This window comes from Cavenderia fasciculata (genome assembly GCF_000203815.1).
Source record: "Cavenderia fasciculata unplaced genomic scaffold Scf_Dfasci-G-b-205a01.r1-3, whole genome shotgun sequence".
Taxonomy (NCBI): domain Eukaryota; phylum Evosea; class Eumycetozoa; order Acytosteliales; family Cavenderiaceae; genus Cavenderia; species Cavenderia fasciculata.
This window is the reverse complement of record NW_004457737.1, coordinates 86,705-112,246: the sequence shown is the minus strand read 5'-3', so window position 1 is coordinate 112,246 and position 25,542 is coordinate 86,705. Positions and strand designations below refer to the sequence as shown.

General features: G+C 33.8%; 7 protein-coding genes across 7 annotated transcripts; 3 read left to right on the top strand and 4 right to left on the bottom strand.

The window, feature by feature from the left end:
- Nucleotides 1-129: 129 nt before the first annotated feature.
- On the bottom strand, nt 130-5,736 carry DFA_02749 (uncharacterized protein; the record flags this gene model as incomplete). Its single annotated transcript, XM_004362300.1, has 7 exons — nt 130-171; nt 200-797; nt 869-1,060; nt 1,223-1,547; nt 2,953-3,058; nt 3,903-3,957; nt 5,639-5,736. The coding sequence occupies 7 exons, from the start codon at nt 5,734-5,736 to the stop codon at nt 130-132; spliced, it is 1,416 nt and encodes a 471-aa protein (XP_004362357.1).
- Nucleotides 5,737-7,141: 1,405 nt separating this feature from the next.
- DFA_02748 (uncharacterized protein) lies at nt 7,142-12,165 on the top strand (the record flags this gene model as incomplete). The annotated part of the gene is made up of 5 exons (XM_004362299.1): nt 7,142-10,632; nt 10,866-10,997; nt 11,080-11,124; nt 11,190-11,771; nt 11,877-12,165. The coding sequence occupies 5 exons, from the start codon at nt 7,142-7,144 to the stop codon at nt 12,163-12,165; spliced, it is 4,539 nt and encodes a 1,512-aa protein (XP_004362356.1).
- A 165-nt stretch (nt 12,166-12,330) lies between these two features.
- On the bottom strand, nt 12,331-12,685 carry DFA_02747 (uncharacterized protein; the record flags this gene model as incomplete). Its single annotated transcript, XM_004362298.1, has 3 exons — nt 12,331-12,406; nt 12,473-12,573; nt 12,650-12,685. 3 exons carry the CDS (start codon nt 12,683-12,685, stop codon nt 12,331-12,333), a joined length of 213 nt encoding a protein of 70 aa, XP_004362355.1.
- A 419-nt stretch (nt 12,686-13,104) lies between these two features.
- Nucleotides 13,105-16,763, top strand: ipo4 (importin 4; the record flags this gene model as incomplete). Its single annotated transcript, XM_004362297.1, has 6 exons — nt 13,105-13,326; nt 13,364-13,618; nt 13,703-13,999; nt 14,110-14,237; nt 14,317-16,045; nt 16,113-16,763. 6 exons carry the CDS (start codon nt 13,105-13,107, stop codon nt 16,761-16,763), a joined length of 3,282 nt encoding a protein of 1,093 aa, XP_004362354.1.
- Nucleotides 16,764-16,969: 206 nt separating this feature from the next.
- DFA_02745 (uncharacterized protein) lies at nt 16,970-20,358 on the top strand (the record flags this gene model as incomplete). Its single annotated transcript, XM_004362296.1, has 3 exons — nt 16,970-17,202; nt 17,281-17,571; nt 17,649-20,358. The coding sequence occupies 3 exons, from the start codon at nt 16,970-16,972 to the stop codon at nt 20,356-20,358; spliced, it is 3,234 nt and encodes a 1,077-aa protein (XP_004362353.1).
- Nucleotides 20,359-20,605: 247 nt separating this feature from the next.
- On the bottom strand, nt 20,606-22,945 carry DFA_02744 (uncharacterized protein; the record flags this gene model as incomplete). Its single annotated transcript, XM_004362295.1, has 4 exons — nt 20,606-21,347; nt 21,438-21,759; nt 21,821-22,679; nt 22,763-22,945. 4 exons carry the CDS (start codon nt 22,943-22,945, stop codon nt 20,606-20,608), a joined length of 2,106 nt encoding a protein of 701 aa, XP_004362352.1.
- Nucleotides 22,946-23,608: 663 nt separating this feature from the next.
- On the bottom strand, nt 23,609-25,495 carry aprA (PhoPQ-activated pathogenicity-related protein; the record flags this gene model as incomplete). Its single annotated transcript, XM_004362294.1, has 4 exons — nt 23,609-24,827; nt 24,918-24,981; nt 25,147-25,211; nt 25,395-25,495. 4 exons carry the CDS (start codon nt 25,493-25,495, stop codon nt 23,609-23,611), a joined length of 1,449 nt encoding a protein of 482 aa, XP_004362351.1.
- Nucleotides 25,496-25,542: the final 47 nt, after the last annotated feature.

The window sequence follows — 25,542 nt, the reverse complement described above, 5'->3', positions numbered from 1 at the left end:
TTGGCCCATTTCTCTTCACCTTTGGGCTGTCATTGAATAGTTTCTTGAGAGTTGCTTTCAGTGTTGGCAATGAACAGCAGTACCAATCATATTCGATTTTAATAGTGCTAGTAGGTAAAGATAACCATTTTAAAATGCTAACTTGACTGGATTTGCTGTAGTCAAAGTCTTCTATAAAATCTATTTGCAAGCGTTTTACCATGTCTTGCCATAAAACCAATTTCAATCTTTTAATATTTTCCTCTTCTTGGACTTGTGTATCAATGTTTGGGGATTCGATATCTCTAAGTTCCAATTGTCGATTAAGATCCTCCAATTTAAAATCTTTAAAATCAGGGAATTTTTCTAACTTTATATCCACAATCTCACTACGAGTTCTACCTCTTTTTTTTTTTGATGATGAGGATGGAGATGTAGTTGTATCAGACGAAGAGGATGGTGATGTTGTTGTATCAGACGAAGAGGATGGTGATATTGTTACATCAGACAAAGAGGATGGTGATGTTGTTACATCAGACGAAGAGGATGGTGATATTGTTACATCTGACGATGAAGGAAAAGAAGCCAAGTGCGAAGCTTTGAGGATCTCAATTTCCTTGTCGAAAAACTTAAATCTATCCAATGGATAGCCACTTTCCAATGGATGACCAATTTCTTTTTCCAAATTAGGTAATATTTTTGAAATATACCTTAATATTTTGTGTTTGTCGGTCAAACCAAGGGACATATCTATTCCAGAGTTGACGATTATACTGACAAACAACTCTATCGAGAATGGGATAAAAGTACTGTTGAATCTATAGATAAAAAAGAGGATTAGTTTTAAAAATATAAAAAAAAAGATATTGGTCAATTGTTTTATACATACTTTGCTTGTGGTGCAAAGCTATTCAATGCGAAAGGAGTAGTTTTTATCGTCTCCAAATCGGACGTCATGAGGGATTTCAATCCTGTAGGGTCATATCCTTTTGGAAACTTGTATCCATTTGATTCACAAAAATCCATTAAAGATGGATATTGATCTTTTGTCAACTTTGAAAAATCGATTGAATTGTCCTCTCTATAGAAAAAAAAATAAGATTACAAAAAAAGCATTTGATTAGTTAATTTAATGATAATAATAATAAAAAATAACAAAAGAAATAATAATAATAATAGTTACGGATTAATTATATTTTCCAAATTTAGCATTTTCAATCTATTCAATTGGAGGGTATTTAACCCACTCCAGGCACTTATTGATGTTGATGATTGGATCAACGCTTCCAACTTTGATGAGAGTTCAGATTGTAAATAATCACCAGATATATGTTCTTCAACCTTTAATTTCTTTACATTTTTGCTATCAATCTCTAAATCTGTGGCCAAATTTGATATTGAATAAACAGATCCATCAAAATTGATTTCATCAAAGTTTTCAGGCCTTTTGTCACCCAAAAACTGTTTCTTCTTTTTTTTTTCCTTGGGAATGGCTGGCTCTTGATTTTGCTTGGCCTCTCTTTCCTCTTTTAATTTTAACCTTTTCTTTTCACATTCCAAATTATGATCTATAATGATAAATGTAATAAATGTTAGAGAGGTTTAAAATTAAAAAAAAAAGGTTTGACAGGTCTGTCACTGCATAGAGAGAGCAGGCAAAAGAGATAGGGATGCGTTGATTGGATAATGAAAACAAAAAAGAAATGGTGTAAAAGCAATGATTGTGATGTTTTGCATTATCGATCTGATGGAAAGATAAGTGATAAAGAAAGTTACCGTGAATCAAACTAACAAACAAAAGGGTGTGGTTATTTTGAACAAAGAGCAAATAAAAAATAAGAGATGGCCAAGTAGTGTATAGCTTGGTGAACAGACCATGCATGGTATTTGAAAAAGGTGTTGATGATTACACTTATCATTGACCAAACAAAACAAATGATAAAAGTTGGGCGATGTGTTTGGTTGGTGCACAATTAGGAAGAGAATGAAATAGACTGGGACCAACAATGAGGCGAGTGGTTAGATGGGTGGTGCATCTCGATAATAAAAACAAATATAATCAAAACAAGAAAGGGTAAAAGAGGAGCAATGGTAGTGATTGATTGCAGTATCTGATGGAAAGTTAAGTGGTAAAGAAAGTTTGTCGGATAGGAGAGTGGATCAAACGAACAACAAAAAGGATGCAGAGCGATAAAGAGTGGTAGTGTAGATTGGTACTTGATTTGGATCAAAAAGGATTATATAATTTATGAGTGAACACAAGAGGTCAATGATATGTAAAGATGAACTTGGCCAACAATGAGTAGTTAAAAGGAAAGAGATGGGTGGTGCATTGATTGGTAAACCAATGAAAACAAAAGATAATCAAAAAGAAATGGTGTAAAAGAGGAGTAATGATAGTGATGTGTGGGTTCTTCCATGTTTAGACATGCTCAAACTTCTTAGAACCTCTGCTTGTAGGGTTTGTTTCGGTAGGTATATTCATAAGTTTCCAAACAAGGCCATTTGTTTACCGCGTGAGGGCAAAGTTGATTGGTCGTCAATTTCTTCTTTCATAAAGATTGTATGTGTTTTCTTTCTTGATGATGGGTTTTTTATTTTAAATCTATAACAAGTCTGTATATATTGGTACTTTAAATATAGAATCAATTGATTAGAGACGAGTTGGTCCATTTTTAAAAACTGTAAAGATATGTATCTTGTAAAATTACTGTCATAAATACTGTTTACTAATTATTATTTATTATCTTTTAGAATGGATGGTTTTGATAGACCGAATGCGAAATTGTCCATGACCACTAGCCTTGATGGGTTTTAAAAGAGCCAATTACAATAATACTAGTATGTACCAAATAAATAACCATGATATCGATATATGAGATTAAGCTACCATTACTCTTGAGCGTTCACAATTGTTTTGAGATTGACCACTTCTGAATTATTTGATTATTGATCCATTCCAAATATACTAACCATCTTGTCTAGCGTTGCTGGATGTGGCATGCATTGAACACTGCCGACACCAGTGCATATAATGTTGAAGATTCAAGGCACCTACACCTCTTGTGTTGGTGCTTGTCTTTTTATTTGATTAATCGTGATCCAAAAGGTATCGATCCATGTAGCACGTAGTTTTATATGGTTAGCCCGCACAATAGTACTATGAGATAGGCTTTGAAGAATAGCATTTTTTTTATTTGAATAATCTTTGAAACGACGATCCAATATCACCAATAGATACAACTTTTTGTGCTCTTTCTGTTTATATCATTTATTTTTCCAAACAATGCTTTCTAGACCTCATCTTAGCCCATGGCTAAAGGCGACCTTACGGAAAGTACTTTTTAGCAGGGTGAACCTCTCGCAAATTTTTTTGGCAACCATTTGATAGATAATGAAAAGATCTATCGATTGGTAAAAGAATAATTAAAAATAAAGAAGACCATAGAGAGAAATAAGTTTTACCAATAAATAGATTCTGAGGCGGCACTCCCAACCAAAAATTTTCAAAACCCCAAAGAAAATAAATATTCAATTTATTTATTTATTGTATTGAATGAGGTCAAAGAGAGAGAGATGAGTACTCTTATACTTTGCCCCTAATTAATGAGGGCCATTTGTAAAGGTCGAAAACAAAGGTCTTGAAAACTTCAGCTGAAAGTTCAAATTGGCTTTTGGGAAAAAGCATCTTAAGAAGGTGCAAAGTCGACTGACCCAATTTAATGTATGTCTTTAATAAAAAAAGCAGCAGGTTCATTGCCAATCACACACCCGTTTCTGAATATCTTTTTTTTACACATTAGTGTCTTCTATCTATCTATCTCTCACTCTCTCTCTTTATTTATCATTCAACTAATCGTAGTATTCATATAATCAACAAGCAGCAGCAGAGATAATATATATATTAACACCCACCAACATACATCATCAAAGATAGAGTGCATATGAAATGTGTCATTAACAATCAAATTTATATAACTTTTAACAATAATATCATCAGAGCATAGAAAGAAAGAAAGAAAGAAAGAAAGAAAGAAAGAAAGAAAGAAAGAGTAGAGCGAATAAAGTGAACAAGAACAACATTAGACACAGGTAAACATTAAACATCAAGATCAAAATATGTAGAGAACCACTTGTAGAATCAATCAAACCAATCAAACCAATCAAACCAATCAAACCAATCAACAATTCAATCGGCATCATTTCTCTTTTCCAATTGAATGGTTGTCATCAAATAGTGTAAACCTTCACACTATTGTTGTTACACACATTTATATATCCATCCACCAAGGTTCACGCAAAGAGGACACAAACAAACAAACACTACATTCCCACCTACCTACCTATAGACAATTCTTAAACAATAGAAGACAGACAGAGAAGGACAAACAAATATATATAAGAGACGAAATATCTATTGACTTTAACAGAATCGAGACGAGATCACACAACCCCCCAACCCTACATCCCACCAATCCAAACCTTTTTAAAATTTATAGCAACAATCATCATCATTTCATCGAGTTTGATCGAGTTTGATTGATTGGGAAGTGAGAGGTGCGAGGGGGTATTTATTTATTGTTGGATAGATAGATAGAGAGGTGTCACACAATCCAACCATAACAAAACTGGTCAGCAGGTTCGTTGTTTTTTTTTTCTGGTCGACAAACATCATTCACCACAACAACAACAACAACAATCCAATAGGTAGTTCTAATTACTCCACTTCTCTTTTGTTCGCTACGCGACAAATAAATGGGAAGAGGATTTAAATGATCGACATTGGCGATGGACAAAAGTGTACAAAAAAGAACATGTCTAACACTTTAATGATGATGATGAATTCAAATTTGCCAAGAATAATAATCGATCAATAATATTTAATATTAATATTTAATATTGCCATTATTATATGTGGTGACCGGTCGACAAAAACTTACCCAACCAACCATCACCCGACCGATCGATTTCAGGGCTCCCATAAAACGCTGACATCGGTGGTGGTGGGGTGGATTGGATGTAGGTAGTGGGTGTCGATTTGGTGTGTGTTTTGTTTTGGTTGGGCTTGGACGACATCCGTTTTGAGCAACATTGAAATTCAAGAATTATATAAGAGCAAGACTGACCACCCACTTATATATATATATATATTTCTTAAAGCAAAACAAAGCAAAGAAAGAAATATTCCAATTTTAAATATTTCTTTTAAATTGCTTCCATCTCTCTTTCTTTTTTATTTTACTTTACTACACACAAACACACATTCCACAAATAATCAATCAATCAATCAATTTATAATTATTTTATTAGTTTTTTTTTTTTCTATATTTGTTGTTGTCGTTGGAATAATAATAATAATTACAACCCTTATGAAATTAAAACTAATCTTTAAATTCTATTAGATCTATTATCATATACACCTTTTTTTTTGAACCTAATTAAACAATTGAAACTTTTAGATTATTATTATTATTATTATTATTATTTATCAGTGGTAGGTACCAACTATTATCAATTATCAATCAATTAATCAATCAAATCAACAACAAACCATTGGCCAATCAAATTTGTAGTAGTTTAAATTAATTGTAGTGACAGTGCCAACTGTTGTAAAACCACATATTATTGGGATTTATTTAAATGTTGAATAGTATATTACAGAGATAGAGAATATTGATCAATCCTCTGATTGCGGAGAATTGTAATAGTAATAGTAATAGTTCCAACTATTGAAGTGTAGACAGTCAAGACAGACATAATATAATCACCCCATTTTCCATCTTCTTGCTGTATTCTCTACACCCACCTCACATGTTCAGTGTTTGACTGACTAGTTGTTTCATCATTTAGATGGACTGATTTTTTTGTTTTGTGTCACAATCCCAAATTATACTTGACGATCATTATGATTATCAATCAATTGATTGTGATTATTATTATTATTATTTAAGAGATCCTTCAAGGTTGGTGGATACCCTATTATAATAGAACACAACAACAACAACGCCACAATCATCCTATCAATTGATTGATAGATGGGTTTACACTTATAAATGTTGGTGACCAATCACAAACAACCTGATGGTGACAAAGATATATAGTAGTCATTTATCATAATAATTTAGATTAGATAGTTGTTGAAAGTACTTTTTTTTAGCTTCTTACTACTCTTCCTCCTCCCACTCCTCCTCTTCTTCTTGTTTATATTGATAATATTTGTTTTATTTTGTTATTGTAATACAAAGGGTTAGAAACAAAACAAAACACAACAAACTCAAACTGGATCTATTATTCATTACTCGCTTCGTTACGTACCCGCCTTACCTGTTTCCCAACAACACAGCAGCACCACCACCATTACCACCACGACAAGGCAGGATAAATTTATAATTTAATATTATTATCATTATTTCGAAAATCATTAATTATTATTATTATTATTATTATTACTATTAATAATAATACTGCTACAGTGTTGTTGTTGTTGTTGTTGTTGTTGTACCACTTTGCACCAATAGCTATTATTAATCATCTTGTTTTTTCTTCTTTCTTGTTGTTGCTGTTTTACGAGAAATATTGATCCCATTCAATTCACAATTCAATTCAATTCCCAATCAAACATTGATATTCCAATTGTATATTAATAACTAACCAGTCTTTTTTTATTTTTGTTTCATCTTTATTAATAGATTCATTCTTTTTCTTCTTCTTGTCCAAACAAACAAACATACATACAATCCAATACCACCACACGAGAATAATACTTGTTTAATTTATTTATTTATTTATTATTTATTTATTTATTTATTTATTGACACCAATTGCAATATATTTTGAAAAGATTAATTTTATTAGATAATATAGATAGATATTGACAAACAAAAAACAAAAGTGGTAGAGAAGAGCAAAAGATAGCTACACAATTTATATATATATATATTCTCCTCTGAGATTAATATTTTTGCTATTATTATAATTGTTGTTGTTGGTAAGTTGGAAGAAACATGTCAGCTGAAACATAAATATAATTCTAATATCTTTTTTTTTTTTTTTAAAATATATTTTTTGTGATTTCAAAAAGTAAATATATTTATATTTATCTATTTGGAAACAATACCACAATATATATATATTATTGATTCAATAGATACTACTTTGTATAATGGATGTGGATGACTGTTCAATTGCCATGCAACTTGGTCAATATAATAATAATAATAATAATAATAACAATAATCATAATAATGTCACTCCACCCAACAATATAATTACATCTTCTTCTGACACTGCCACAACCATATCTACTGTCAATAGTAATAATAATAATCCCTCAACCACTGTAATATGCAATAATGATGACCGTCCATCATCCTCGTTAAACAATGATTCCAATTGTTTGCCAAAGGACAATTCCACCACCACCACCACCACCAATGCCAATGGAAACAATATTGTTGTAAACTATAATAGTTGTATTAATAATAATCACGTTAATAATGGTCATAATCATTATGGTCAAAATTACAAAAAAACAAATTTAAACAACAACAACATTAATAATAATGGTAGAGCTTCACCTACCACATCGCCATTATTAATTAATTATCATAATAATAATAATAATCATAACAATCATAACAATTATCATCATCAACATAATAATAATAATAATAACCTTTCACCATCTCAACACCATTTTAATCATCGACTGAGTCATAGTCCAAACATTAGCAACAATAATAATAATAATAATATATCTTTATCACCAAAATATTTTAATAACTATAATAATAATAATAATAACAACAAAAATATATATAATAATAATAATAATAATAATAATCATAGAAACTATAATAATAATAATATTCCAAATTCACCAATTATGAATAGTCCAAGTTCATTTTCATTGAATTCATCTCCACGCACCAATTCAATTCCACCACCTTTACCAATTTTATCACCATTGATACCTCCACTTGGAGTTGATTCAAGTACTTTAATCCCCAATACTTTAAATAATAATAATAATAATAATAATAGTAATATTGATGCCAAAAAGAAAAAGCCAAAAACAAAAGCAAAAGGAGTTGGTTGCAAGAATTTAGCATTTGGAATGCTTTCTCGTGATCGTATCACATTGTTGTTAAAGATTCTAAGAGAAAAGAATCAAATCTCATCGATTGACAAGTCCATCACTATTGTATTGTCAATCGAGGAAATACTTGCACTCATTTTGGATGAACTGTCACAGAGAAATATAACTCTTTCGAAGTTTGGTATTAGATTGGTTGGAAGTACAGCATCGATGATCATTGCAAATCCAAAGGAAAAATCACAAGAATTTAGTGATATCGATTTGTCATTTTATATTCTCAACAAGACATCATTTTCAGCGTTGTTGGACGTTGAAGAAACTGTTATTGTCAGAGAGGTATTAAGACAAACTGGCAAGATCATTTCTAAAAAAGAGGTATTTGATACCTTTTTTAGGGAGCGAGTAAAAGTTACAAAGAGAGAAGAGCCACCTCCAACTCCACCATTGTCGACCACGGTTACTCCACCATCTCCATCTTCCTCTTCGTCGCCGTCACCATCGACTACGGCTACTCCACCATCACCCTCTACTTCCTTTTCAAATATTCCATACGGACAATATGGTACTGGAGGTGATGATTGGTCACTTATATCGATGGGACATGAGAACTCTAGAAGTATCGATATTAAATTTGTAAAGAGAATTCATCGTCCATATGCCTTTTCGATAGACTCTTTTCAAATCATCCTCGATCCAATTGTAGAAAATTATAAAGATTTATTGCCACAAGATAGATCTATAGGTATACCACTTCCTCTTTTACCATCTCCACCACCACCAAGCAGCAATGAAACGTTAACGTCTTTATCAACTTCTTGTAAGAATTCTGAAAATAATAATGATCACCAACCATCTACAACATCATCATCATCATCGTCTACGACAACCATATCACCATCATCGTCACCTTCTTTGGTCAATGTCATTGATAATGCCACAGCTGCCAAAATAATTGAAGATGAATCCAACTTTTTATCAACTCCTTCAACCACTTCATCCAACCAATATTTTTTAGAATCACCCATTACCTTTTCTCCCTCTACCAATTCAGCAATTACCAGCGGCCTAAGTAGTACTTCTTCAGAGGCATTGTCAATGGCAGGAACTAGTTATACAACCATTGCTTCTTCTGGCTCGGGTGCTTCATCATCGTCATCGTCACCTCTATCGTTTTCCAACTCTGCACTTTTCCAATTTTCACCCAACCTCTTGGATTCTTCTTCTTCTTCTCTGACCAACAACATCCAACAACCGTCGTCCATCTCCTCACCAAACCCAATTGGATTCCCACCAACATTGTTACTTATCAATGAGAATGATACACCATCATCTAGTCCATCACCACCTCCCTTGACAGAGACTGTTGATCATACTACCAACGGCAACAACAAGAATAGATCTAATTACAACAACAACAACAACAACAAAAAGAAGGTTCCTAGAGATGAATTCCCTCCTTTATTAACTCCATTGATTCCACCAAGTTCAACTTGTCATCAAAAGGAAAGACCTCTTATCATTTCTCCAACACCTTCTATTCCTTTACCTTTGATTTTTAATCCTCAAACTGTTAGCAGTGACACACCACAGCTGCAGAGTAGTAATGGTGTTGATGACAGCCCCAACAAACAATCATTGTCATCTTCATGGAATCATCCAATCATTGAAAAATACAGCCCACCTCCACCAAGCATCATTTCAACTGTTGTTGAAGACTCTTCTTCTTCTTCTTTAACACAAAGTAATCATCTAATCCCTTCACCACCAGCTCCTCTTCCTCTTCCACCTAGTTTCCATCATCCATTGGTTCTAAGCAAGACATCATCACAACATAATCCACTCAATCAAAAACCTTCAAATAATAATAATAATAATAATTTATCAAAGAAAACAAATAATAATTCAAACCAAAAAGGACAAAGAGATTTTTTGATTCAAGTATTTAGTATTTATGGAAATTTCCACAAGGCAAAGACAGACTTGGAAAATAATTTGCTTGTTACCGTAGAACCAAAACAAATCAGAAGAGGTATCTTTAGGTACTGCCATGAGTTGGCAAAGGGAAGAACAGCATCAGACAATAACGATTTCAATGAAATATTCAGGGAAACATTCATTACACAAGACAAGATGAAACCACAAGAATTTGAAAGAACTCTTATCAAATACATTAAAAAGCATAGAAAGGACGCAAAGACATTTTTAAAACATTTGGAATCAATCCTAATTCAACCTTATCATCCAAAAAATCCTACACCACCTTTATCACCAGCGCCCACCATCACTACCACCACTACAACAACAACAACAGAGGCAACTATTAAACCAACTGATAACGATACTCAATCAACAGAAAAACAAGATGAACCAAATCCAACCACCACTACCACCACCACTACACCAACATCAGCTTCCCCAAGATTATTTGTTCCTGATGCGACGCTCACAGAGACCTCTTATGATGCCTATTACTTTGACTATCTCAATGTAATATCCTATCTTCGAAACTATTTGATGACCGATAAATTTGATACCTATGCAGAAAAGAAATCTTTGTAAAAAACACAAAGAAAAACGATCCGATTTTTAAACATCCTCCTCCTCCACCCTAAATTCCATGTAAATAAAACATCCCGTACAGGTTAAACCTTCAACTCTTTTATTTTTAAAAACTATTGCCCCTGGGGGTTTTATTGAATTTGAACCATTTTTGGGACCTTCGGGTTTCGACGATCTTATGAAACCCTTTCGAAAACAATTGTAGTATTTATTTATTTAAAAAGAAAAGTAATACAATGTTTAAATACATTTCAACGTTGTTGATTATATCAACCTTTGCATTGGTGGGAAGTTATGCATACTCTTCTATACCATCACAATATGTCATCCCAAATATTTTCGATGTATATCAAAGACAATCGTATGTACATCAAAAGATCAATAAAGCCTGTACAATAGATAGATATATATTAACATTGTTATATTACTGTTACTATTAATAGAACAAAATATAATTGTGGTGATGCATCCATGCATATGGTATTCAAGTATGTATTGTACTAGTGGTTGTTCCGATAGATCAGATCTAATACAATCAATCACCTTTTTTTAGCTATTGGGGAAAGAACATCAGTCAAAGCGAACTTGATGATGTAGCAAGAACCAGTAAATCAGAAGGTACTTCATCATATGATATCGTTAGAGCCGGACAATTCTCTGTTCTCTCCAATTCAATTGGAACAAGAAAGAAACACGCAGAATCTGTCAATGGATTCACTGGATATCCACTAGGTATGAATGCTGCTGCATATAGTAGTGATACTGAATGGAGTGAACAATTGAAAGCTTGCATTGCCAACGATATCCCAGTGATTGTGTTACAACATTATCTTCCAAATGACTTGGGAGGTCACTTTAGAGTGGTTGTTGGATACAATGATAATAATGAAACATTTACAACACTTGACCCATGGGGAAGAGATAATCAACCTCATGTATTTGTAATGTCATACAGCAACTTTACATTCCTTTGGAATTACACAGAGAATGATAGTCCACGTGGTACACCATTCTATGGTGCCATCTATTGGCCAATCTATTTGGATGCCACCACAATTAGCACAGGTAACCAAACAACTGTATCTGCTAAATTCCAATATGGTTTACCAATTCCAGAATTACAAGGTATTATGACGTATGTATAAATCCAACAACAAAAGTATAATAGAATAGACCAGACCAACAAATATATCTTATATATTAATTAAAATATATTATTTATAATTTGCCATCACTATAGTATGCCACCAGTATTGTCATCACTTATTAGTTTGGAAACTCCACAACCAACTAAATTCATGAATAATGGACAACAAGCATACAGTATGGGACCACAAAGTCAAGGACAATCGGGAACGATGCAATGGGTTATTGAGTGCCCAGAGAGATGTACCGGTCAATTCAATGTAACAGCTGAATTTATCATTACAGGCAACATCCCAGATACCTATGACAAGAATGGTATTTATTACGCTCCATATGATTACATGGATGTCATTGGTAATACCGTTACATTGAATCTTGATTAATTAAGCTGCTATAATAATAATAAATACACAACATTCAAATGAGTGAATAATGATAATAATAATATACATTTAATTTCAATAGCAATATTGCTTTGGGAAACTGACTTGGTTGTTTATTAAATCCATCATGATATTAATAATTTGAATCTATCTCCTCCTCTTCTTCTACTTTCTGTAGCTGTAGCTTGAAGAGTCAGATCCTTTGTAGTATCCACCACTACCAGTTCCATCGTTATAGTATCTATTAAAATTAATTTGCTATTAGATTAATCAACAATAAAATAAAATAGTAATAGACTAAACTTACCTAGAACCATTTGAGTTTTGGTAGAAATAAGAACCATCATTGTTAGAATAACGGTAATTTCCTCCACGATCTGAAGGAGAGTCACCCATGTGACTGTAGCTCTAAAAAGAGCAAATTTAAAGGAAAAGGGGTAAGTATAGGAGTTCCTAACAATAAAGTTGGTTATATAAAACATACGTTGCCTTGGCTATTAGTACCTTTGTTTTGAGACATTTCTTTGTTTGAATAATAATAATAATAAATGAGAAGCTTTGCATTATCGTAAAAATTAAATTATAAAAAAAAATAAAAAAATTAAATTAAATTAAATTAAATATTGGTTCCAAAGAACCTATTAACCCCCAAAGTGGAAGGAAGTCAACTATTAAAAAGGTTAACATGATGATGATGATGATGATGATGATGATGATGAATGATGATGTGTCGAGTTCTTAAGGTTAACAACACATTTATATTTATATTTATTAGATTGCCTTTTTTTCAAAGTGATTCATTTTCGGTCGTTTTTTTTTTTCTTTTTGCGAGGGATTGTTGGGGAGGGGAGTCTTTCGTTTAATGTAGTTCTCTCTTTTCTCTCTTTGTCTCTGTTTGAGAAGTTTTACTATATATATACATATAAGGTATAGATAATCATGTCAATTCAACAAAAAGATATAGATGATATTTTAATATGTCTCAGAGGTATGTTGCAGCCAGAGACTGTAACAGAGGCCACTCAAAAGTTGAACTCTCTCCTAAAGAGACCTATTTCATCTCTCATCTTGATGAATCAAATTCAATCTTCTCAATTTAAAGAGGTAATACATCAACAGATTAGTCAAAGTAGTCGTAGTAGTAGTAGTAGTGGATCTATTGTATACTTATCATTGATTGATTAAATGAATAATATAGATTAGACAATTATCAGCAGTATTGATGAGAAAGAAGATTTCAGTACATTGGTTACACATTACAGAAGAACAAAGGGTTGGTTTAAAGTCAACACTTTTACAACAATTCATGCAAGAACCAGAAAATGCAATCAAAAAAGCTGTAGCAGAAGTTATCATTATCATCTGTCGTATCTCTCTACCAATTGGTGACTGGAATGAATTCCTCCCATTCTTGTACCAACTCTCTCAACAACAAAATTCAGTTTTCAGAGAAGTAAGTGATATATATTGTACAATGTTAAATAACAAATATATTAAATCATCATCATATATTAATTTGATTGATTTTATTTATTAGTTACAAATGTATATGTTTGAAATATTATTGGAACATATTACAGTTGTTGCTGAACACTCTACAGAATTGGCTCAATTATTCAAGAATGGATTAAATGATCCAGTACTCAAAGTTCGTACAAACACTCTAAAGGCTGTTGGATCTGCCATCGTAACCTTTTCACATGACAAAAAGGTTGTTGAGAAGTTTTTGGAATTGATGCCACTCATCATTGAAAATATCAAGATTTGTATTCAAAATCATTTAGATGAAGAAGTACAATCATCATTTGTAATGTTTGATGAATTGGTTGAAAGTGTATGTTCTAAACTCTGTAAAACTCAAAATACCTCTAAATCCATTGAATTTAAATTGACCTTTCTTCCCTTTTTTCCTTCCTTCCTTCCCTTTTTTCATTGATCCTTTAGCAATTACCAACCATTGTAAGAGTATTACCAGAGATTATTAAATTTTCATATCAAGTTGCTGCTGCTCAAGATCTTGATCCATCTGTTAGAATATCTGCTGTTGAATTTATTGATGTTGTCATTCAAAAGTATGTAAATCTATATATATGGCTCTTTCTCTTTTATAGACTTATATATTTACATTTTATTTATTATTTAATTTTATAGCAAACCAAAGATTATTAGAGATTCAAATTTATTAGAAGATTTATTAAAATTAATATTAGGATTAATTACAACAGGAGCAATTGAAGAGGATTTGGAAGAGAATGAATTATTTATTGCTGCTGGTGTATCGTTGAAACATATTGGTGAAGAGTTTTCTGCAAAGTTGGTATTCCATCCATTGTTGGGTTTGATGAAGCAATTCTCTGAATCACAAGATCTTGCTCATCGTATCTCTTTGCCATTGATCATTCAACAATTGTCATATGGTTGTGCTGAAGAGATGAGAGATCAAGTCGAAGCCATCGTCCACATGACCATGAAGGGTTTGGCCGATCCAAACAAGACTGCTCGTCAAAACGCATTCATCTGCATTGCACGTCTCTCTGAACACATTGAACCTGAAATCTACCGTTTCAGCAATATTATTTTCCCAGCCATCTTCAAATCGTTGGATGACCCAGACAATGCTTTTGTACTCCGTTGTTGTTATGCTTTGGAAGCTTTCCTCTCTAATTTGGAGACTGAAGAGTTGTTGCCAGTACTCCCATCGATCATGGAAAAGGTTGGTCAACTCTTGGAACGTGATAATGTCCAAGTCAAGGAGTTTGCACTCTCTGCCATCACTGCTATTGCTTTGAGCGCCGAAGAACACTTTGCACCATACTTTGACAAGGTCTTTACATTCTTGAATGGACTCTTGTCCATCACCGATCAAAAGCATATTACATTGCGTGCCAACGCTATGGATTGTATGGGTGCCATCGCCAAGACTGTCCCCAAGGAACGTATTATCCCCTTTATTCCAAACTTGATGTCCATCTCGCTGGCCGGTCTCAACCTTGGTGTACCCGAGTTGACCGAACTCACCTTTTCCTTTTACTCTATTATATTTGAGCACTTTGGCGAAGACATGGCACCCTATCTCAAGGATGTCTTCCAACTCTTGCTCAAGAGTGCACTCTCTGACGACGGTCTCACCAAAAATCAAACACAAAGCGCATTCAACATTCAAGGTATCGACAATGATGAAAGCGAATCTGGCGCCAACGAAGAGGAAGAAGAAAATTACTCTGGACTCTCTGTTCGTACCAACTTCCTCGACGAAAAGAGTGCTGCCATTCACTGTCTTGCCACACTCGCACATTGTCTCCCCAAGTCATTCTTCCCATACGTTCAAGAACTCATCACTGCTTTAGAGTCACTTTGTCAATACTTTCACGAAGACATTAGATTCGAAGCTTTGGGATGTCTCTCATCTATCATCACATCTGTTGTTGCATGCTATCCAATCGAATACAAAAAGGGAGATTTTACCACTGCCGTTCCAGAACCAGTTAAGGTGCTCCTTCAATTCTCCTTCCAAATCTACAATCACATTCTCACATTCGAGGTTAAAAAGAGTGTTGTATCAAAGGCCTTTTTGGCCATTGCAGATACCGTCAAGGAGGTTGGTCCAGCTGCCATAGCTCCATTCATGAACGATATTGGTAATCATGTCATGAACGTAGTCAAGGGACATGCCTATTGTCAAACAGTCAATCGTGACGCTGAAGTCGAAGATGACGACGAAGAAGATCAAGATGAACCAACCGAAGATGAAGATGAAGAGGAATCAGATTACAATCTATTACACTATGCATCTGAATGTATGATTGAAATTGCCACCGCATCTGGTCATGCTTTTAAAACTTATTTTGAACATTCACTTCAACATTTATTAAAATTAACTGTAAGTAAAAGAAGAAGTAAAAATATAATTAATAATAATAATCAATTTACTTATTTTTTTTATTTAGAATCCAAAAAATCATCATTCAATTGTTGCATGTGTAATTGGTACATTGGCAGAAATATTAAGAGTGATCGAAGTTGATTGTAGTCCCTATTTTGAAAGATTATATACAGTTTGCATGAAGGCATTGAAAGATGAATCACCACAAGTACGTAGAGTATCATGCTTTATGTTGGGTATTTTGATCAAGTGTAGTGTTTGTGCCACCAAGGAACACTATGTTTCAGTGCTCCAAGCCATCCTTCCAATGTTACAAAGTGCAACAGTATCCAACGAAAAGGAGGTAGTTGACAATGTTATGGGTTGTGTAGCACGTATGATCTATGCTGGATCACAAAATGTACCACTCGTAGAAGTACTCCCAATGTTCCTTGCCAAACTACCAATCCAAAAGGATTTACAAGAGATATCATCTGTTTTCGATGCCATCTTCCTACTCTATTCAAAGCATTTTGATATTGTATCACCACATACCGCTAGAATCGTCTCTATCTTTGCACATGACCTTGCTCAAAAGTTAGAAGACGATGTTCGTGAAAAGATCGTTGGATTCATTAAACAATTGGGTGAAAAGTTTGGTCCTCAAATGGAACAAATCATCTCTCAACTTCCTGTTGATCAAAAATCTACTATCCTTACTCAAATTCAAAAATAAATAATAAATAAATAAATAAATAATAAATAATATTAACCATAGAGTGAGTGGGCTTGAACCACTCTTTGACGCACAAAAATAGAAAAAAAAATCAATTTAATTAAATTCACTCACTGATGAGATACACACCATCATTGATCTTTCATCCCTTCCTGATTCATAGTAATCTTTGCCTACCTATATATATAGTTAATTAAAAAAGAGTCATGTTTAATACTTTGAAGAAATTGGTGGGAAAGAAGGAGGATTCTCCCTCATCCTCCTCACCTTCTTCTTCATCTTCTTCTTCTCCTTCTACCACTTCAACTACATCAAACAATATGCCTAAACTATCAACAGAATCATATCATGCAGGAATATATAATCATTCTACTTGTATTCACTATGATCCAATACAAAAGTTGGTTGCTGTAGCATTTAATAATGGTCAAGTTAAAATGTTGGTTTGATTAAATAGATCAATCTATCTATATATCAATACTTTACTTACTCTTTTATCTATTTATTTTTATCTTAGCTTTGGACAAGATGGAATGGAGACACAATTTCAATTAGAGTCATCACCTATTCTAAAGATAATCTTTTTGTACAATACACCACATATTATGGTTATCACTCCTCATTCTATTGAAAAGTGGGATTATAATGATGGTGTTCAAATCACTCAACTCAACTATAAGAATAGAATTACCTCTATTGCCTTTCTTTATGGTTGTAATTTTATGTACATTGGTGATGAATCTGGTTATATTAGTACCTACAATGTATTCTCTCATTTCTTATCTTCTTATAAAATATTTGTTAAAGAGTATGTTTAATGTCTTATCCTTTTAAAAATATCATCACTCACTCTCTCTCTCTCTCTCTATTAATCTATAATGATAGAGAAATTATTAAAGCATTTAATGTACCAAGTACAGATGATCAACAACAAATATTTTCAAGTGCAATTGATATTTGTCCATCTGATCATAATTTATTATTGATTGGATGTAATAATGGTACACTTGTATCATGGAATTTGGAGAGTCGTCGTTTGGAAAAGAAATTATCTTTTAAAACCTATGTTACCAAGGTTTGTTGGAGTAGAAAAGGCAACAAATTCATTTGTGGCTTTTTTGATGGACAAATACTCTTTGTCGATTATCAAAAACAATCTCCTTCTCTTGTATTCAAACCACAATTCCTTCAACAACAACAACAACAACAGGAAAGAGTATCAATTGATCAATTAGAGTTGTTATATACCAAGGATAAAAAGATAATTATGTTTAGAGGTTATTATCAAGGATCAAATTCTTTGGTTATCATTAGAGGAGACAACTACAAGGATGTATCTAAACTTGGTGTCACTCTTCTTGCCCCATCGGTTTTCAACTTTACTTCCATCTCTACCACTCCATATCCAAGCAGTCGTGACTTATCATCTGTCATTGCTTTAACTTCTACCAATCAATTATTGTATTGTAAACTTGATACAAGTCCATTACAACAATTAAAACAAATTGATGATATTTGTTTAAAAAAATGGATTGAAAATAATAATAATAATCAAAATAACAATAATAGTGATAATAATCCAAATATTGATTTAATATTAATGAAAACATATGAATGTGATCAATCAACAAAACAAAAGATTATAGAAGCACTAAAGATCTATCAAAAACCAACAACATCTATTGGATACTTGGAATCCCCAGTCTCTGGAGGTTTGATCAAAGATAATAGATCCACCATGCAATTAATGATTACATACCACAAAGATCAATCATTAAGATTTTGGGACTATACCGATGCCAGAAATTATCAATTCTTGGGCAAATCAACAGATATCCTCCCAAATCTCATCACCTTTTCGTTTTGCGTCACAACCTTTATTCTGGCTGCCTCTTATAGTGCAGGTTTGGTTCACGTCTACCAATTGGACAACGGGTCAAGAAGAATTGAAAAATCATTTTTCAAAATTCAAAAGGAAGCAGAGATACCAAAACAACAATCACCAACCAGTGTTGAACAAGCACCACAACAACAGTCACCAACCAGTGTTGAACAAGCACCAGAACAACTACCATCTCCTACTCCTCAACCAACAGAGCAACAATCCTCCCCCTCTTCTTCCTCACCACCACCCCAACAAGATAATAATAATAATAACTTGCCAGATCCATCTTGGTCGGGACTTCAATTGATGGGAGAGATTAAATTGGATTGTAATATGAATGTAATATGTCTTAATCCATGGAAAAAAAAGACCACAACTCGCTTGGTAATGGGTGGATCACAAGGTAATGTCCATCACTTTATGATTGTCGTCAGTGACAACTCGTGTGATGGTGTATCAACATCTAGAACTGTATATAGAGCTGCCATTGATTATCGGGGATCAGTCTCTGCACCATCCTATGAGGGTGCTAGTCAAGGAAATGATATTACTACGATGGAATTATGTTTCTATTCACTACGTGAAAATGATGACATTTCTTTGGTACACGCAGGAACTCAAAATGGATCCATCTTGGTCATTGATGTTCCATCAATGTCTATCATTACCTCATTCAAGGCATCATCCCACCCCATTAAATCAGTACATTATGCTGATAAAAATGGAAACCAACTCAGATATCTTTTCCTCGATATGCTTGATAATTTTATTTCATCATTACCAAATACAATCCAACCACCTGTACAGTCAAATGATGAAAATAATAACAACAACAATAGTACAACCGAAATAGCACCTTTAACCAATGTTGTATCAAAATTAAATATAAAATTGGATGACATTCATTTAATAGTTTCTTCTGGTAACCAAATAATCAAATATACCATCCCCTCTCAATCGCTATCACAATACACTCCAACTCCAAAATCTCCCTCTACCACAGAAGCACCAACTACTCCTACTACCACCACCACCACTACAAATAATAATAATTTTAATCACCCAAAGGAAAGATGTGAGGAGTTTAAGAATCATCAAGTCATTTCAACATCATTCCTAAGAGACACTTCCTCTGATAAGCAATATCTTTCAGTGATTGACCAATCTGGCCAATTGACGCTCTTTGATTGTGCCAATCACAGTAAGCACGGATTGGAAAAGAGAGGACATTACCAATTACCCAATCATAACATCAAGTGTCTCCAAGCTCTTGTGTCTGTCATTGGTGGTGTTATGGTTGTATCACAGAATAGTATGTTCTCTGTCTGTCTCCAACCCGCCATCTTTAGAACGAGATACCAATTCTTTGTTGATGGTATAAATATTCCTCCAGAGCCAAAATCTGCTGTATCAAGTGGTATTAGTTCGTTCTTTTTTGCCAAAGCACCTGTGAATTTAGATACTGTATTTTCAGAGGGTATCAAACTACCCCAACAACAATCAAACCATGGTCGTTCCCAACAATCAAATAATCAAAAGGTGTTTGTTGAAGATATTGCTGGAAGTCTCAATGAAACAATGCAAAAGCTCAATGAAAGAGGCGAAAAGATTGACGAATTGAGTCTAAAGACTCAGCAGATGGAATCCGCCTCAAGAGATTTTGCCTCAATGACTAAGCAGCTGGCAGCTAATAATAAATCATGGTTTTAAATACCAACAGTAATAAGGAATATAATAAATTTATATCAAAAATTCTGCAAAACAAACCTGATCTACACCCAAACCATTGAGTGATGTCCAGTCAGGCCTTCGCATTTGTAAGCAAATAGAAATATGTATGATTAGTCATTGTTGGGAACGACTATGGAGTAGTTACTCTAGTATATGATATTGAATCAAGTTATGTTTGAGTAGTGTATATTCACAAGATGACTCTTGTTTTAAGATTTATTAGATTCTATTTTTTTAGTGATCCCATTTCCACATCGTAATCGTCGTCATCATCGTCTTCGTAGAATGGTTTTGAATTTTTGTTTAATTTATCCCAATAGTTTGATAGTAAGCTCTTTCTATCGTTTCCACTTGAAGAGGATGAGGTATTTGCGTTATTTAAAATTATATTATTATTTCCACCGCCACCATTAATACTGATATTGTTGTTGTTGTTGGTGCTACTTGCTCCACTTGATTTATAGGTATTTCCTGATTTACTACTATAATCCCTTGAAAGACCTTGAATGATTCTTGTTGATTTTGGTTCTGGTTTGTAGAATGAACTCGATGGATTTGCGACATGGTTAGAATTTGCACCATCCTTTGTTGTTGGTGAAGTATCTTTGGATTTATCCTTTTTGCCTGTGAAAAATTCCTTGAGAATCATGACTCTAGGCTTTGGAGGAAGGACACCACCGTCACCAGTTCGTGCTTCACGTTCTTCTTTGAGAATTCTCATACCCTTTTCGACGGCAGCATCTGAAGTATCTGTGACAATGCGCAGTTGAGGAATACAACAACAACTGGCAACACGTTTGTGAACATTGAATAGTGATACAAGGCAAACGACTGCAACAAATATGGGAAAGAAGAATATAAAGTTTTTGCCCAACGAAAATGCGTCCATCTCTCCCATTACAGCATTGAATGATGCGTCAGACAATGCACAAATTTGAATAAAATTGAATGATAATGGAGCTGCCAATCTACATAAATAACTATAGGAGAAAATAAGATGATTAAAATAAGAATTAATCATCTTTTGTTTTTTTTTTTTTTTTTTACATTTAACCTACTTTGCACTAAACATAATACTCATAGCATTTGTTTGTTGTTGAGGTACCAATCTATAGTAATTGAATATTCTAAATTTAAACAATGTAGTATAGGCACAAATGGTCATGTAGAGTAAAGGAATAAAACAGAATATCTGTAATCCAATACCATTGAGTGAATCACCTGAATTATTAATGACCAAAGCAAAGGGACTATAGTTTTTAGTCTCTCCTTTGAATGCCAATGAAAGTTCACTCCATACAATTAATAATGACATGATTGAGCAAACAACTCCCAAGAATTTATATAATGCTGGGTGAATATAAACTATCCAATAGTATTCTAAAAATAAAAATAAAAGGTAAGTATTCCAACAGTTTCAACCGACTATTCTATTACTTACCAAATAAAACTTTGTTTGGATTTTTAGAATAATGTTTAAAACTCCATTTAATTTTTTTCTCTCTAGTCTTGGCAGGCACCTCGATAGTGTCAATGATATCTTCAGTGGCGAAACCCTTGCCCAATAAACGATCGTACATGACGGTTGCTCTTTGATTTTGGTGAACCAGATCCATAAGAGTTGAATGCATTGATACCAACTTGTCATAGGACAGTTCAGAATCGACAGAAACAGACGATGGTGTATTGTCATTCATTGCAAACTCTAATGGACATTTTGAGATGATAATATCGAGATAGGGTCTGTATGGATCGTATTCACCAGCAGCATCAGATGTTGCTTTGATCAAACGAAGGTGATCGTTGAGAGCAGACTGTGATTGCTCCAAGTCATTTCTAAGGACAACGGCGTCGACACGATAGTGTCTGAGTGTCTTGTACTTGTCAGACTGACGCAATAGATTACGAGGAAGATCGACCAAACCAAAGCCCATTGTAATGACAACAAGTACCAGACCATAAGCATTGGCCAGAGACATGACCAACGATATCAGACCATCCAATGTCATATTTTTGAGGGCAAATAATACGATTACGAAAATAAGACCAGCGATACCCATAAAGATATAAAGAATGATATTGTCTTTGATTGCACGCCACAATCTCTCTTGGAATCTAAAATCACCAGTCACTGAAAAGGTTTGAAGTACTGGAAATATTGCCCATGAAAATATAAATGTACCCCAATACAATACTTTCCATTGAGCCAACATTAAACTCTCTGGTACATATGTAATTGGTTCGTGACAGAAATCACCTGTTTGATTTACATGTTTTTCTAAACATTGATTATGATCAGTCTAAATAATAATATAAAGAGCAACGGGTAGTGTTTAGTATAGGACCAATAATATTAAATAATTATTATTAATAAAATACATACAGCTAAAATATCAACAGGTACCAAGAAAACAATCGAGAAACAAAGGAACCAACCAAGCCATGCAGTTGAAGATGCATAGAATGGTGTCTTTCTAAATGATATGTATTGTTTCATACCAAATACTACTACCACTCCTATGAGTGCTAGTTCAATAACCAATACTGCTATATTACCTGCCAACATCTTTGTTGATGTTTATGTAATGAATGATTTGTAATATATAAAGTAAAAAATAAAGTTGAAATATATATATATCTCTCTCTCTCTTTACTCGTTTAATAAACAAGCTAAAATCTCTCTAAATGATTATGATCTCTTCAAAAATGTGTATAGTGATACTGTAAATGTAGTGATACAACAATAAAATAAATATAAATATATAAATAAAACACGATGGTGATGAAGAGGAGATGTGTGGGTGTGTAGTGATTAAAAAAAAAAACAACAACCAAATTAAAATAAATAAATAAATAGATAGATAGAAACTTTGTAAAGATCAAACAACAACAAAGACAAATTCCCAAACCCTACACTGTGTGAAACCCTCATTCCCTCCATGCACCAACCGACCCGTTTAGTCGTTGGACTTCTGACACAAAAAAAAAAAACAAAAAATCCAAAAGTTCACTGGGTGACTCTCTTTCACTTTGTAGCGATCAATATACTCTCGTTGATTAATAAATCGATCAGAGACAAGCAAGGAACCAAAAATTAAAATTCAAACCCTATAAAGTTTCAAATGATTTATTTGTTGCTATATTTATTTTTCTTTTTCTTTCTTGGGAAAGAGATATGGGGGTAACTATTAAAAAAAAAAAAGAGATAAAGGAGTGAAAAACGGAATGTCTATTGACCGATAGTATTTGGACAATCAGGGGCACATGATGGATATGGCAAGGTATTTGGAACAATAGCTACTTCTGATGTGAACTTTAATGTGTATTCATCATCGATACCATTTTGGGTTTCATAGGATGCTTCCAAGAAGAAACCTCTCCATCCAGTTGGTGGTGCACTCAATGTGACACTGTAGGTACCTTGAGAGTTTGGTTGGACATCGGTTGGCACCCAGATGACGAATTGGATACACTTGGTTGGATCTTGACAGGTGATGAGACGGAAGTCACGACGAGTGGTTGACTCGGTTCTAGCATCCCATACCTTGACCTTGGTTGGTAATGGTGTACCTGGAGTTGGGGTCAATGTGATGGTGGCAGTGGTGTTGGTGTTGTAGACAACTTGGTATGAAAAGTCTGGACGAGTTTGGTTGTTTGAAAACATCTTGAGGAAGGTGACAATCGAGAGGATAATATCGGTTTGATGACCGACGAGAGAGTGTTCGGCATTTGGAACGATACGGAGATGCTTCTCACCCTTGAGTTGGTTAAAGAAGAATTGTGGAGAGTCTGGGAGGAAGAACTCATCACCAGCAGAGGTGATCAAGTACTTTGGCATGGTAAGACGATCCAAGTAGGTGTATGGATCGACTACACCAGCGAGTGCCTCCATTTGTGGAGAGTCAATAAATGACATGACACCTTCGTTGGTGTAATCATTGAGAGCAAAACTCCAGTTTCCATAGGCTCTCCATTGGTTCAACATGTTTGGAATCATATTGAGAATTGGCATAACGATTGGTACACAGGCAACGACACGTGGGTCAACAGCTGCGGTAGTCCAAGTGGTCCAACCTCTCTTTGAGGCACCAGCAATAATAAAACCATCGACTTGGAATGGTACTTGCTTACCAAACTCTTGGATGGCATCCATAGCTCTGACGACGGCCTTGGTCATTGGAAGACGAGCCAACCAGATTGGTTCATCAGTGTTGTTGATGAAATGTCTCCATGTGTAGGCAATCAATGCATCTTCTACTCTGTTGACACCGTCGGCAAACATAATTGGTTGATTTGGAATTTGGTTCAAACCGGCAGTAATCGATTGTGAAGAAACACATGCAATCAAAATGGTTGAATCAATTTCAGATGGAGTCTTCCAGTTTTCATTGCTACCACCATCAATATAAATAAATGCTTTGTCTGAATTTACTTGATTTGGAACGCAACTACAAATTTAAATAAAAAACAAAACAACAACATATTAATTATTAAATGTTTTTTTTGAATGTTGTTTGGTGTTAAAGAGGTTTACATACATTGAAAGCCAATGCTTCCATACTGGTCTACTTGAATTGGCTTCTGTCATCCATGTTTGTGATGCTAAAAGAAAAGAAAAGAAAAGAAAAGAAAAGAAAAGAAAAGAAAAGAAAAGAAAAGAAAAGAAAAGAAAAGAAAAGAAAAGAAAAGAAAAGAAAAGAAAAGAAAAGAAATAGATGTCAGTTTGAAATAAAAGGAGAGGGGATATTTGTATGACAAATAACATACTCAATTCCAAAACATAACCAGTGTAGGTTTCACCGTGAACTGTACCATTGAGAGTCCATTGGTATCTATAATAAACATTTAATTTAAAGTAGTGGTGATGATAAAAATAAGTTATTAATATCTTGATTGTTGATAATTATCATAACAATAGTTTTCAAACTCTGTTTGTGAAAGCTGTGTGTGTGTGTGTGTGTGTGTGGTGGTGGTGGTTCTAAAATAGTAGTTGTGTATTTTCTTTCTGTACATACGTTGGATCTGGAGTATTTACATATATATCTAATGGTGTGTCTGTTTGAGATGCGACGGCACCAAAATACAAGCACAAGGCAACAAATAATAATAGTTTCATTTTATACAAAGATTCAATCTTGAACAATTGTGTACATATCTCTTTCG